The sequence below is a fragment of the Micropterus dolomieu genome, linkage group LG01 (genome assembly GCF_021292245.1).
Source record: "Micropterus dolomieu isolate WLL.071019.BEF.003 ecotype Adirondacks linkage group LG01, ASM2129224v1, whole genome shotgun sequence".
In the NCBI taxonomy this organism is placed as follows: domain Eukaryota; kingdom Metazoa; phylum Chordata; class Actinopteri; order Centrarchiformes; family Centrarchidae; genus Micropterus; species Micropterus dolomieu.
In genome coordinates this window covers 18,103,510-18,117,495 of record NC_060150.1, presented here as the reverse complement: position 1 = coordinate 18,117,495, position 13,986 = coordinate 18,103,510, and the positions used below count along the sequence as shown (strand labels likewise).

Genomic DNA, 13,986 nt, shown 5'->3' with positions numbered 1-13,986 from the left:
AAATAGCACAACTTTTCATCTTCAATGCCTTTAGAAGGCACAGCAGAAATTTGACGTCGATCCGACTAAATCCCTAGGAGGAGTTCGTTAAAGTACGAAGTGTGTAAATCATCCAAAAATGGCCATAAAATTCAAAATGGCCGACTTCCTGTTGACTTTAGGCTATGGGTTCTTGAGGCTTTTTTGTGCGTCTTGATACGATACATGTCCCCAGAAAATTTCGTACATGTAGGTTGAACGTGAACGAGGGGCTAATCTTTTCCAATTTTCTAGGTGGCGCTAGCGAGTCATTTTGCCACGCCCATGTGCGAAACTTGTAGAATACGAAATTTTTCACCGGTTCTGACATGTTTGCAAATTTTGGTGAGTTTTCGAGTATGTTTAGGCCATGTCATTTGGGCCTACTTTGCAGAAAAAAAATATAATCCGAGCAAATTCAATAGGGACCTCGCACGGTCGTGCTCGGGCCCTAATTACAACATGCTGTTCATGCTTTTTTCAAGCCTTGTTTATTTAAAGGTGTGCTTGAGGTTTGACAGCCCCATTGTGCTTCACTCACCCTCTCAATCTCAGTCTTTGAAGCATCTGGGGCTTCGAGTGCCTCTGTGTTTTGAGGGTCATTACCGACGAAGTGGAGAGTGATTCTCGTACGCTTCATTTGCTTGAATTTCCCAGCCAAGCCAAGAATTTGAATCAACGTGCTTGAAGAAATCATCTCTGCGTGAATAGAGGTTGAAAAATTAAAGGTTGTGGGTGAGGTGGTGAGGCTTTACCCCAATAATAAAACTCTTAGTGAGCCACTTAACCCTGCAGCAGCTCTACAAGTGCTACTCTGATGTGTAGAAATAACACTGAAGAAACTTGTTTTTAAGGAGTTTTAGGAAAAGGTCATACAACCAGCTATTTATCAGAAACACAGTTTTTGGTGCCTTGTCGAGCATGCACTGTAATTATTTTGTAAGCAGTCTTTTGAGGATACATTAACTTAAGATAAAAACTTTAACCTACAAAAAGCTTTTCCTTCCTGCCAGATTTTGAGAGCAGGTATCAAAGTATTGGCCACTTGAGTTTGGACTGAACCTTAGCTTGTGGAACAGCTGGAACAGTGATTGCAGGGTTCAGCGTCACGTTGACAGCTGATTTATGCCTTGATGTTTAACACATCTGAGAAGCTTTATGCATTGAGGTTTGTAGGATCGGTAGCATGCCGTGGCTTGCTTTAAAGGATACAAGCTCCTCCAAAACTGTATTTTAATCTTTTCATATCTTGGACACTGCATAGATATTAATAGCTTTCAATGGATGCCTTTCAAAGGGATATTGTCTGAATGGGATCTTGAATTTTCATAATTTAACAGAAATTAATACAGCATTGAAAGCATTTGTCTGAAAAACAGGACAAAGTAAACAGATAAGATTAGATTTTTTTTTCCTACATCTGTTGGAGCTGCCTGCCCTCTAGTGGTAACTCCAGCAATTCCCCCCATCTTTGGCCTCGTCGCAAGTGACCTTGTATCATATTGACATACATTATGTAAGAACAAGGATAAGGAATGAAACAGATGACGCTTCAACATTAGGGTTGAAATCTTGGACATGCATTTCTTGTTTGGAGCCAAATCTCCCATCTTATTTCTTTTTTCTTACCTGCAATATTTATATAAAGGTATGTCTTCAAATGTGTCCAGTATCTAGAGATGATCAGCGTCCGTGCATACAACACATTTTTGGCAGATGTCTATTTCTAGTAGGTTGTTTCTTATTTTACCATTTTAATTCTACTTCATTCTCCACCTTATTTGAGTGTTTACTGACAACTTGAATCTGCTCACCTTGTGTTTCCCTTCAGCTCGCTCTCTCTTCTGTGTCTTGTAACGTAATAGATAACATCTCTCTTGTGTTTCTCTGCAAAATGCTAAAATATGTTTGCAAATATACCTGGGCAGTCGTTAACATACCTACAAGTGAATCCTGAACGTGGGAAACACTGGAAGATTTTGGACCAATGATTAAGACGGTGCTCTCCACTACCAACACCAAATGATATAATATGAACTATCTTCACATCTGTGACGTCTGTGACTGTCTCTGATGTCCTTTTGTTATCTCTGTCTGTTTGTTTTTTCTTTCTATCTGCTGTACTCAGGTCTGTCCTGACCTCAGTGAGATGACCTGATGACTGACTGTTTTTTTCCTTTAATTTGTCACCCATCTGTACCTCTGCAAAGTAAAATAGCGCAAAACCTATTCAGAAATGTGAGCAGGTCTTTGCTGATAAAGCGCTTGTGTGGTCCACAAACCACAAACACCACAATAATGAGTAGATCAACAAATAGCATTTATCAGAGCTCTTATTATTCACCATGAACAATAAATTTTGAGGAAGTCTGCTTGGTGACAGAGGTGACCTAAGGACTACTGTGGTTTTAAAAATACACCCAGGAGGTACAACATTTTATTTATCACCTTTCTTTGAAAAATTTTCTTTGAAGCCCCAGTAGTCACTTCCTGTTGTTCTGCTGTGATAATCATCCGTAAAGTTTTAGTATTCAATATTAAAATCAAGCAGAACTGTAGGAGGCGTCAGTGTAGCCGTGCTGTAAAGACATTCTTTTATTGTGGGGTCCCTTGTAAAAGACAATACTACCAACAAGCTTTACTGAATTTCTACCCCATTAGGAATGTTGCTGTTACAATGGAAACAAGCATTATTTATTGTTACATTATTGGTCGAATCACTTTTCATAACCCACATTTCTCGATGCGTTGAGTAGGTAATTTCACTGTGAAAAGTAATAAATTTAAATATTTAATACATGTAGAAAAGATTTAGGTTTCTAGGTCTAGGCATCTTTTTTTTTTTTTGTCATTTGTTTTATCCTCTGTCATAATAATTTTTGTAATAAAGTGAAATCCCCCCCCCCCATTTCTTTTTATTATATAATATTTTCATAGCAGTTTAAAGCCCACCGGGGTTATTGAATGACTGTAAGGAAAACAGGCCAGAAACTCTGACATCTATTCCTCTTTCTGTAGTAAACACACCTTTTCTCTCCCTGGCTTTCCCCAGGGCTCGCTGACAGACTACCTGAAGGCCAACGTGGTGTCGTGGAACGAGCTCTGCCACATCACTCAGACAGCAGCCCGTGGCCTGGCCTACCTCCACGAAGACATCCCGGGACACAAGGATGGACACAAGCCGTCCATCGCTCACAGGTACGCTGTCGAAATATCTGGGCTCATAGAGATCTTTTTGCCATACTTAAACTCTGGCTACAGGAGTTCTACACTCAAGTACATATTAACCTTGTCTCTTTTTGTGTCTTAGGGACATTAAGAGTAAGAATGTGCTGTTGAAGAATAACCTGACAGCCTGCATAGCCGACTTTGGTCTTGCCCTGCAGTTTGAAGCAGGAAAATCTGCAGGAGACACACATGGACAGGTACAGTTTATAGTTGGTGTAAAACATGAACTACTCATCCACCTCTTTGCCGTGTTTCCTGCCTTTTTAGGTTGGAAACTGGCTTCAAATAGAAGTGTTTGTTATGGCGGCACTTTTTTTGAGTGTAACCCCAAAGAGTCCTAAATTCTGTGGGGAATGTTACTGAGCCACCATCATGAATATTGATTTGTGAAAATACCTGATAGCGTCTAAGGGTGGCAGTGTGGGCAAAAAATCGAGTATGGGGACTTGTTCTGTTCTTGTAGGCCTTGAAGGTCTGGAAAATATTGGTAAATATTGTAGGTTATAACAGATAGGGTCCATTTATGAGTTCTGTGTCACGGGTCAGTTTACAGAATGTTCTCCCCACAGTTTAATCATCTGTTTGGTTTCAGTGAAGTTTTGAGTCAAAGAGAGAAACTCTTTGCTTTTATTAAAATAGTTTTAATGGTTAAAAAAACATGGCAAAATCATTTGAACTGATTGACTGTTTTGGTTTGATGTATCTGCCAACTAAGCAACAACACCTTTCGATGACAAGCATCAATTTTTGCCGTCTCAGCCCATCTGTGAGCTGCGTCATGACTTTCTTCTGTCTTGTGCTTCTGTTCTCTTTCTGTCCTGATGCTGACCTTTTACCTCTGGTCCCTTTGAAACTGTAGGTGGGAACACGGCGCTACATGGCTCCTGAAGTCCTGGAGGGCGCCATCAACTTCCAGCGCGACTCCTTCCTGCGTATCGACATGTACGCCTTCGGCCTCGTCCTTTGGGAGCTTGCGGCGCGTTGCACCGCCGCTGACGGTGAGACTGACGCATCAACAGAAAAACACTGCATTCAGTTTTGTTTTGTCCAGCAACATGTGCACACTGTGTGTAGTCAGATTAGTTTTAACGTTGGAGATGTGGTTGTATGTTAACAGGCCCAGTGGCTGAGTACATGCTGCCGTTTGAGGAGGAGGTGGGTCAGCATCCGTCACTGGAGGACATGCAGGAGGTCGTTGTTCATAAGAAACTGAGGCCCTGCCTGCGAGACTGCTGGCAGAAACATGCGGTGAGCAAGGACAAGAGCTTTGTTGACGCTGTTGAGTTCTTAAGGGATTGTTCTGTAATCGGGTGGTCTCTGGTTTGATTTGATCAACTTGTTGCACAATATTTAATAAATATGGTATGTAAATAAATAAACCAGGAATGCCTAAAACAGGACTGTTGGACATCTCAAAGGTAGTTCAAAACCTAAAATACAGTCAGTTCTTTTTATGAGGTTTTAAAGTTGTTTACCACATTACTTAAGTTTCATTTTATAGCAAATATCAGATGTAGTTAGATTTGTATTTGGTATTTTTTCAAGGCAGTGTTGCGTAGGAAGGCATAGAAGAGAATTTATCAAGTCAGCGTTGAAATGTCTGTCTGCAGACCTCCACTGGTGCAGGCTCCACTCTGAGGTGGGCTCCACTGTCAGGACAGGAAACACATGCAAAAAATGCAAAATAAAATCATGCAATTTGACAATAAACAGGAAATGCACTCACAAATTATAACATAAGATTGTGTAGACACTTCTAGTGGAAGTGATTGATTTATATTTAATTAATTAGTCAACCATGTAACATGAAAACTATTAATTCCTTAAAGGTAGCATGTATATTAATATAGCCTGATCTGTTATGTAGCACATAATGTGGGTATCTGTCTACTAGTACCAGTATCTTATTTACATGTGCTATTAATTTTTTCTTTTAAAAATAGGACATAAACTCCATATGTCCATATAGCCTCACGTCAGTTAGTGAGCATCAATTCACAGAAAAACATAAAGGTCGTTGATTGAACAAGGCCTCTCTTCCTGTCTTTCTCAACAAACACACACTTCTCATTTATAATTTTCCTTATATTGCATTTTACTGCAACCAGCTGAATTTTAACTATGGGAACTGGACTATATGAACCATTGCTAGTAAAAATTGAAAACGCATTTAAATACATCCTGTATAACTGTATCAATAATTCTGTAAATATCCACTTTTAAAAAAAAATTAAAGAGACACATTCACTCAACTGTAAGTAAATAGTAGTGTAGTCATCCACAGAAAAAAGCTAATCCGATCAGACTACTTAAGGAGCTAACGCTAACCACTGTTGACGTGTACTACCTTCAAAACGACAAATAGCCCACGCCCATGTGTAACATTCAGTAATTTGCGTGATTTTGATTTACAAATATTGATAGCGGTGGCTATTTTGATGGCGAACATATGCCAAGACCCCATGTATTCAGATTGTTTTAAATTTTTGATAATCAGTCACCTACCGTTGCCACGACTTGTGGTGTAGCGAAAAGGGACCACAAACTCATCAGTGAAGCTCTGACAGGCAGTCTCTCTCTCTCTCTCTCTCTCTCTCTCTCTCTCTCTCTCTCTCAGGGTCTGGCTATGCTTTGCGAAACCATCGAGGACTGCTGGGACCACGAGGCCGAGGCTCGCCTGTCCGCCGGCTGCGTCGAGGAGCGCATCGGCCAAATGCAGCGCCAAGCCCCAATCATCGGCCCTGAGGAGATCACTGTTGTCACCATGGTGACCAATGTGGACCTCCCACCTAAGGAGTCCAGCTTATGATTGGCTGATCAGCAGACACTGGATGAGCTAGCAGAAACACGGATCAACGCGAGGGGATGAACTGCTGACCCTGGATGGTTGGCGTAGTGTTTTTTTCTTTCTTTCTGTTTTTATCTTTTTCGGGGGGGGGGGTTGTTCCTTAAAAGTGCGGACCGCTGCTCGCATTCAGGAAACACCCTGCGCCCACCTCACCACATCATATGATATCCACCTCATTTTGATATGTGTGCCTGAGGATTTTAACATTTTAGCGAAACGCTTCAGGATGTTACAACGACGTCACCGAGTGATAGTGCTGCCACGCTGGGACAAACACTTTATTCATGTATTGTTTTTATATACATACACTCACATAGGAGGGTGACCTGTTCTGCTCGGTTTTCTACAGAGAGAGAGAAGACCCGCCAGAGAAATCTCACAGACCTCTCAATGCATTTTAGTGTAAAAAAAAAAAAAAATGCAGGAAAAAAGACGAGCACTTGGCTCTGGATACATTTGCTGTTTTGTCGTGTTTTGCCTGTTTTGTTTTTTTTTTTGTTGTTTTTTTTTGAGGAAATGACTATCGTTCTGCCAATAAGCAACGGCTTCTGAATGTTTATAGTGTAATGCTGCTGTACATAGTGTATTATGGACTCAGACAACTTGGTAATCAAGCTTATTTTAAAGGGGGAAGGGGGGTCCATTTTCAAGCATTACGACGATAAAAACCATAAACCTCCTTCAACCAGGTATACCTCACTTCAGATGGACACAGTATAAATTAGTCCCTCTCCCTGTTCACAGTCATAGCTCACACTTTCCACAACCTTGGCTCGTGGCATCCAAACATTCTGCTGTCACCCGTGTCACCCATGGGTAATGTAGTCAGCAAAGCCTCTGTAAATGGCCATACACACCGTAAACACGAGTGTTTCTCCCTTTTTCCCCTCCCTTTCTCAGTCTCACGTTTAGTTTGGCTCCACTTTGATATTTGACTGAATAATAACTTTTCTCCTTGTGGTTCTCTTTTTAGATTTTCTTCAGGTAGTGTCGGGGGGGGGGACATGCCCCCATGATGAAGTTAACATGTAAAGTGATTTTTCCGTTTTGGTTTGCCGTGTCAACTGTCAACAGAGTTATAGTATCTGTAGCTGACAAGACTCATTTTGGCCATGAGATCTGGATATACAGTATGTGTGTGTGTGTGTATGTATGTATATATATATACATACATACATATCTGGATTAGCGCTGGGTACCTTTTTAGATATTTGGTATCGGTACCAAATGAGAAGGTATTAAAACATTTCAAGGTTGTCAAACTCTTGGAGCATATTCTTCTTGTTCTTATCATTTTGTGTGGTCTGGTTCTATTTAGAAAAAGCAGATTAACCAATCATCCAATATGTAGAGGTATCAGATTTTAAAGTGCAGTTTTGAGGAGGTTTCCACGGGTACCCAGCCCTACTTTGGAATTATACCTGTATTTAGCTGAGCCAGCATGCTTTTGATTTGATTGCACACATCTTTATTGGATTACTATCAAGAGTTTCTGCTCTTTTTTGATACACCTCAGGAATCTTTGCTACTCACCACCTCCTCACACCCTCCACCTCTTCCTCCTCATCCTCACCTGTCTCGGACTGAAATACCTCCTCTCTCGCTGATTCTTACGCTTCCCCTCTCTCTCTCTCTCTTTCTGGCCTCATCTCGACTTGGAAGGGTTTAGCTGTGCTGCCATGCTCAAAAATGTGAAAAAAGTGTCTTTCTTGACACTACTCTCTGAGTAGAAATTGTAAGCTATAATCTGTTCTGTCTGTAGAACCTGGTCGACCCTTGCCTATCCCTATACAGGTGTTTATTTAATCCTGTAGAACCAGTCTAAACCTAGTCAGTTAGTTAGCAGGTTTTGATAGTCCTTGGTCTGGCCTTGACCCCGAAGGCCAATTTATGCTTTTGCGTCAAGTAAAGTCTAGTAAAATTGGCTTCAAACCGACCCATTTCTTGCGGTCTGTGTGTAGTCTGTGATGGGAAGTTACGTTTTTGGGGAGGTGTTTATTCAGGCTACACGTAGGCTACAGCGTAGATTAGTTTGAATGTGTTGATGCTGTCTTATTAAACTAAAGTTCTTGAGCAACAGATCAGACCTTTGTAGCTGTGGACAACTAGCTGGATAGACAGCATGTCTTGTGTCTTTTGTTAAGACAGACTGCTCTAAGTTAACAGGTACAAGTAGGTGGTAAAAACAATAAACTGCCAGTATGGTGCGGTTTATGGTCCTCATACAGGGCTGAAAGGAATGGTTTTAAAATCCTGCAGCAAACGGCCACACAGCTAACCAACAAGTTGAGGCGAGGAATCTCTTTGTCCTTTTCATCCTGGTGCCATTTCTACTTATCCACGTTAGTTACTCTTGTAGATGTCAGGCAAAACGGATGTATCTGTCACTGTTGTGAATGCAACGATGACATTTTTTGAGTCTTTATTTCCCCTGAGGGACATTGAACACTGGTGCCGGCAGACCTGCAGTCTCTCCTCAAGCTTTGGGGCGGTTTCACAGGATACAGTTTAAAATCAAGCTTTTTAAAATCAAGTCTACCAAACCATTTCACATTCAGGGCAATACACGATTATGCTTTTTAACATGCTTAGCATTTTAAGCAGACGCTGTACTGTAGTGCTCGAGGAAATAAGAGCCAAGTCAACAAGTAAAACGCAAACAAAATGAAATTGGATTAGTGATCATTTCTGGCAAAGCAAACAAGTCTATGATTGAGCTAAATATTTGTTTTGTGTGTATTTCTTTCAGTTGTAAAATTCAGACTTTACAGGGCTAAACAATCTTAATATTAACAGTTGACCTGATGAACCATTTTCCACCAAATAACCCAGGAACTAGACGAACTAAAACGTGAAGGATCTTCAGACTGAATGTTTTCTTGAGCATGTTTGTATATGCTTTCCTGCTACACCTCTAAAATGTTAGAGATCGGGTAAATCAGGAAGAGGTGACCCTAAAAGTACGACAAGTTTGAAATATTCTTTCAGCTCATGATGAGAATAGTACAACACAGCAAACCTGAAGGAAGTTGAAGCCATCATCTTATTTACTTATTGTAGCAAGTATGATATTTGCCCAATATTGCTTCCTTTGCTGCTGCTGTTTTTCAGTTAACTTTTGTTCAAAAACAGCCATTGTCTAAAGTCCTCATGAAGCCTAAGCAGTCAGGGACGATCAGTACTGCAAGCCCCAGCAGCCCTTCAATAAGTACTACCTCATTCGCAGGGATTTCTTTGGGGTAGGAAGTATGGCAAATAAACCAAAATCATAACCAGGTTCCTCTAGTAGAAAAAGGATTCAAATTCTTCAAAAAGTTCTGAAACTGGGGAAAAGTTCCAGTTTGGGTGATTATTTGTTGGAGTAAACTCCAGTTTCTTCCCATAAGCTTGAGACAGAAACTAAAAGGCTGTGTTGCATTATCTCATTCTGTGAACATTTTCCCTTACTATACAAGACAGCAGAAGGCTTCTAAAGGATCATTGACATCTCAACACATGCTGACTGGCACAAACAGAAAGGGAAAACAGCAGTGTTGCCCCTTCTTTTTTGTCCTTATGTTCGTGTCCTCAAATGGAAAACTTCTTCACCAGTATTTTAAGCAGCCAAGTGGATCAAAACAGCCTCCAAATGTTGGTTGGTTACCTGCCAAAGTGGCCGGTAGAGTCCACAGACCTACCAGCCACAGCAAAAAAAATAACAACAATGTGCCAGCGTTTGGTTGGCGGTCGCATCCCAGTACTGTAGGTAGATGGTGGCACATGTTCAATGTTTGAAAGCTTGAGTTTATACTGTGCTTGAGAAACCGGCCCAAAACCAACAGATACCATTCAGGGATTCAGTACTATGCTTTTCTAAGTTCTCGCGAGTTATATGCAACCAGTGCCGCAAACTACCCTACACTTCTGTAGGATCAGCTGCAGGAGTGACTTTCAATACACACACACGAATAACTTGTAGCATTTTAATTTTTTTTTTAATCCGTGACCTTGCATATTGATATGTTGTATTTATTTTTTAATTTACAGGCCTATGGTTTTGGGGATCAGAGCTCAGGTGCAACTCGGAAAGTTGTAAGAGTTGGCACGATTTATGGTGTTGTGGGGGGGGTGTTCGGTTGTAATTCAGGAAATACTTTCATTAATTCAAAAAGAGAAGATATAAACTGTAATGTGATTCTTTCTATTCAGTCTATGGACAAACAACCGAGAATGAATGTTCTTCAGACTCCTGGATTCTAGTATTGTGTGTACTTTGATGGATAGAGCCCGGCCCTGTATAACTTTAGAGGGCATTGCGTTTGGTTGGTTTCGTGTGATTGTCCCCTGTAGAAACTAGTAAAGCCAACGCACTCGGAGATCCATTCATACACCTCTTGGTTAGTACGGCTGCCGTCTGAAGAAGTGAACCAGTACCTGCTCAATGAACTGCGGCAATGTACTAGAAGGCTGACCATATGATCCATCCAGAAAGAAAATTTTGTGCATTATTTAATAGTTTATGTTAAAGCTCCCAAGAAGAACCTTAACAGTCCTGCTGCACCAAAAAAAGTACCAATATCTGCTTCCTCAGTCTTTAAGAAACATTTGAGTTTATCCAAAAATACATCCCTGGCTCTGTTTGTCTTGTCTGAACTTGTGTCCAGGTGTGAACACAAGTCTCGTCTGCCATTTTGTCAGACAATCACAGCTCAATCTCTTGGCTTCCCCTCAGGTCTCGAGCTATCTTAGCAAACCTTTTCTGTCTCAACTGTGGTCTAAATGTAGTCAGAACGTTGTCATTTGAAGGTGTATGAATGGGTTTTCTCAGCATGCAGGTTTTACGGGTTTCTATCTCGGCTTCCTCCAGCCCAGCACCTCACATTGCTGTGCATATAAACTACCAGTGAAACATTTGTCTTGTTACCCCCGCTATTTTAAGCAGTCTAGGACTTGTACAGACATGAGAACATAAATACCTGTATCAACTATATACTCTGAGCTGAATCTTTATAAGTGCGTGTTGAACTTCAGTGTTTCCTCTACATTCATTTATACTTTTCTTGTGTTTTTACTCAGCAGCAGGGCTTGGTCCTGCTGCAAAGAAATTGTCCTTCATTATGCAAAATATAACTTTTAAGTTGAGCTTTGTGTAATCTAAGAACTAGAGGTTCATTGGAGTGCCAAGGCACCCAAGAAAGCACTTGAGTTTTCTCTGCAGGAAATAAATGACAAACATTCAGCCCAGGGCGTCCCTCAAGGAGCCTACTACTCCACTGACATTTACATTTTAAAGAACACTGAAGCTCTTTAAGAGCTGTTGCAATACTCCATATGTGATAATGCAATCACCCACTACAGGTATTTCATTCCAGCATCTCGATGTCCTGCTTTTCGCCACTGTTGGTAAGAACTTTAGGGGAAACATTGAACTCCAATGACCTCGACACTGACACTGTCTTGGCAGCAGGATGAGTCTGGTTGCCAGGCCTGAAATTTCTACAAAAAAAAAAACAAACACTACAAGCATTTTTGACCCCATATTTCTTGAGGCTCTCGAGTTGCAGCGTTGATCCAGGATCTGCCAACGCAGCTTCTGACGGTATTGATGCTCACAGGGTTTCTGGTTTTCAAGGCTGGAAGAAACTTAGAAATGTGATCATTTTTGGTTCATGAAACTTTAGTGGGTTGTTTAAAAAAAAGTCTAAAGTGATGAAAATGTCTTGTTTCTTTACTCCTGATATGTGTGACTACGCTTTATGTTTCTGACAAAACAAGAAACTAAGGTCTGGAATTTCAAACTGGAAAATGCGTAGGAGGTACAACAAAAGCATCCCACTAGTTGTTCTTGAACAAGTTTTTACCAGCTCCAGGGGTTCTCACCCTGACCTCTGACCTCCCAGTGAAGGGACACTGGAGGATTATAGAAAAGATAAATCCCATTTTAAAGTGTTATAGCAGGAAAAACCTTCAGAAACCCTGGAGACATTATCACAGAGGAGACTAAATTGATCCCTGATCAGTGCTGTGACTCACGGCTAATGTTGGCCAGCTATGGTTTTTATCAGCTGAAGTGATCCACGTGATGTAAATAAATGTGTTTTTAGATTGTGAATGCTTCTGTTTTTCCTTTTTCATTGAGTCACATGGTCTGACTGAGATTACTTCATTCCTATGCATGTGACAACTGAAATGAGAACCTCTTACTTGACATGTTTTTAATTTCCTGAAAATAACATCCATTTAAACCCAAGTAAATATTCATTAATTATTCTTTTATTTGATACATGTATGATAGCATGCCTGTCACATGTTAGCACATTCAGTTGACCTGCTCTGTACTGACTAAAAGACTAGGTTGCACTAGCTAGTATAAAATGTTATTTCCTTTCCAGGAAACTGGTGAAATTATTCAGTAATGGTTTGGAAATTAAGAACCTTTAAAGCGTTACCAGTAGGGTAAGTTATTTTGCAGAATAAGGTTTCATGTAAAACCATGAAAAGTACTCAGGCCAGCTGTAATATTACAATTCATGTTACAGGTTAACATTTTTTTTCCACACAGAGGATGGTATTCTGTAATAATAGGCTGCAGGATTCTATTTGTGTACATTTTAAAACCTTTATTTAATCATAAGTTTTGTTGAGGTTTTGGAAGATTTTTAATTTGTTCCATTTAAATGAAAAATACCAGCATTAAAGAGTGTGGGAGCGAGATTTTCTCATCCTTCAGCTAGAAGTGTCCTTGAGCAAGACCATAAAAATCTAGGACGTCTCCTTCAGGGAAGTAATAGAATTAAATTATTACTTGCACTAACTTTATTTTTTTGTTTCAAGCTTTTAAATGACAATGCCATCAGAGGGTGGACAAACCTACAATTGTAAGTCCTACAAATGTTCTGGTACCTCTGGATGTTGTTTAATAGACCTGTTAGCTGCATATGTCGTGTTTTTCTAGGATGTAATAGGAAATTAAAGCTGCAAGCAGCGTTGGACGGGCCCTTGCACTTGCAGCGCGTCCGGGTGTGAGCCGGCCGCGTTGCATATTCTGGAGCTCTGCCGGTGCGGCTGTGAATTTGCTACGCGGTTATGTGGCCGCATGAAGGTGTTATATGTCACTTCCTGTGTCCCCTATGTGGAGCTACATAGCACTTGCCGCTATGAATATAAATCGGTATTGGCGTGTAGATGTCTGCGGGGTATGGAGGACCGATCCTGACACAGTCAGAAATAAATACAGAAATAAGTAAGTGCTCAATAAATAAATAAGCATCCAATTAAATACACAAAAAAATAAAGTAAATAAATAAATATAGGTAGTAATTAAATTATACAAGGAGACATAAATGTATATATTTAAATTGGCGCCTTTACTTATTCACCTTTGTAATAATTACCTTATTTATTTATTCTCCGTTATAATCTTCAACTTTATTTATTACTTATTTTTTAAATGTATTTATTTATGTGTGTGTTTTAATATTTTTGTCTGTTTTATTCTTCCTTTGTATTTTTTTACCTTATTTATTTTCACCCATGGTATTTATTTCTGCCTGTCTTTTTTAAATTTTTGTATGCATTTCTGCCTCATTATGCAAATGAGGAGGGGCTGTGTCTCAAGGGGTCATCTTCTCTGCTATTGGTGGACCAGTCAGACTGGAGAGCTCCTACTCTGCCTGCAGACATCAACGATCTTGCCCCTCACACAGTCAGATGGCTTCCTTCAGTGCGCTGAGGTGTTTAACAACTCTGAAGACACTACCAGCCATGTCTTCCTTCTCTTTTCACGTAGACGCTCCGACAGACAGTGCTTTCAGTTTGCTGCATGCATGGACACAGAACTGCGGTACAGGGAGAAGCACACGGTCAGCTAGCTGGAGTTAAATCTGGAGTGCACTCGTATTCAATTCTGTATG

General features: G+C 40.4%; 1 protein-coding gene across 1 annotated transcript in view; it reads left to right on the top strand.

Moving 5' to 3' along the window:
- acvr2ab (activin A receptor type 2Ab) overlaps nucleotides 1–12,185 on the top strand; it is a 17,545-nt gene extending 5,360 nt beyond the window's left edge. The window contains exons 3-7 of the mRNA XM_046060053.1: nucleotides 3,071–3,216; nucleotides 3,329–3,443; nucleotides 4,106–4,244; nucleotides 4,364–4,494; nucleotides 5,864–12,185. Of these exons, the coding sequence (XP_045916009.1) occupies nucleotides 3,071–3,216; nucleotides 3,329–3,443; nucleotides 4,106–4,244; nucleotides 4,364–4,494; nucleotides 5,864–6,055 (723 nt within the window). The 3' untranslated portion in view covers nucleotides 6,056–12,185. The remainder of the gene's footprint in view (nucleotides 1–3,070; nucleotides 3,217–3,328; nucleotides 3,444–4,105; nucleotides 4,245–4,363; nucleotides 4,495–5,863) is intronic.
- Nucleotides 12,186–13,986: the final 1,801 nt, after the last annotated feature.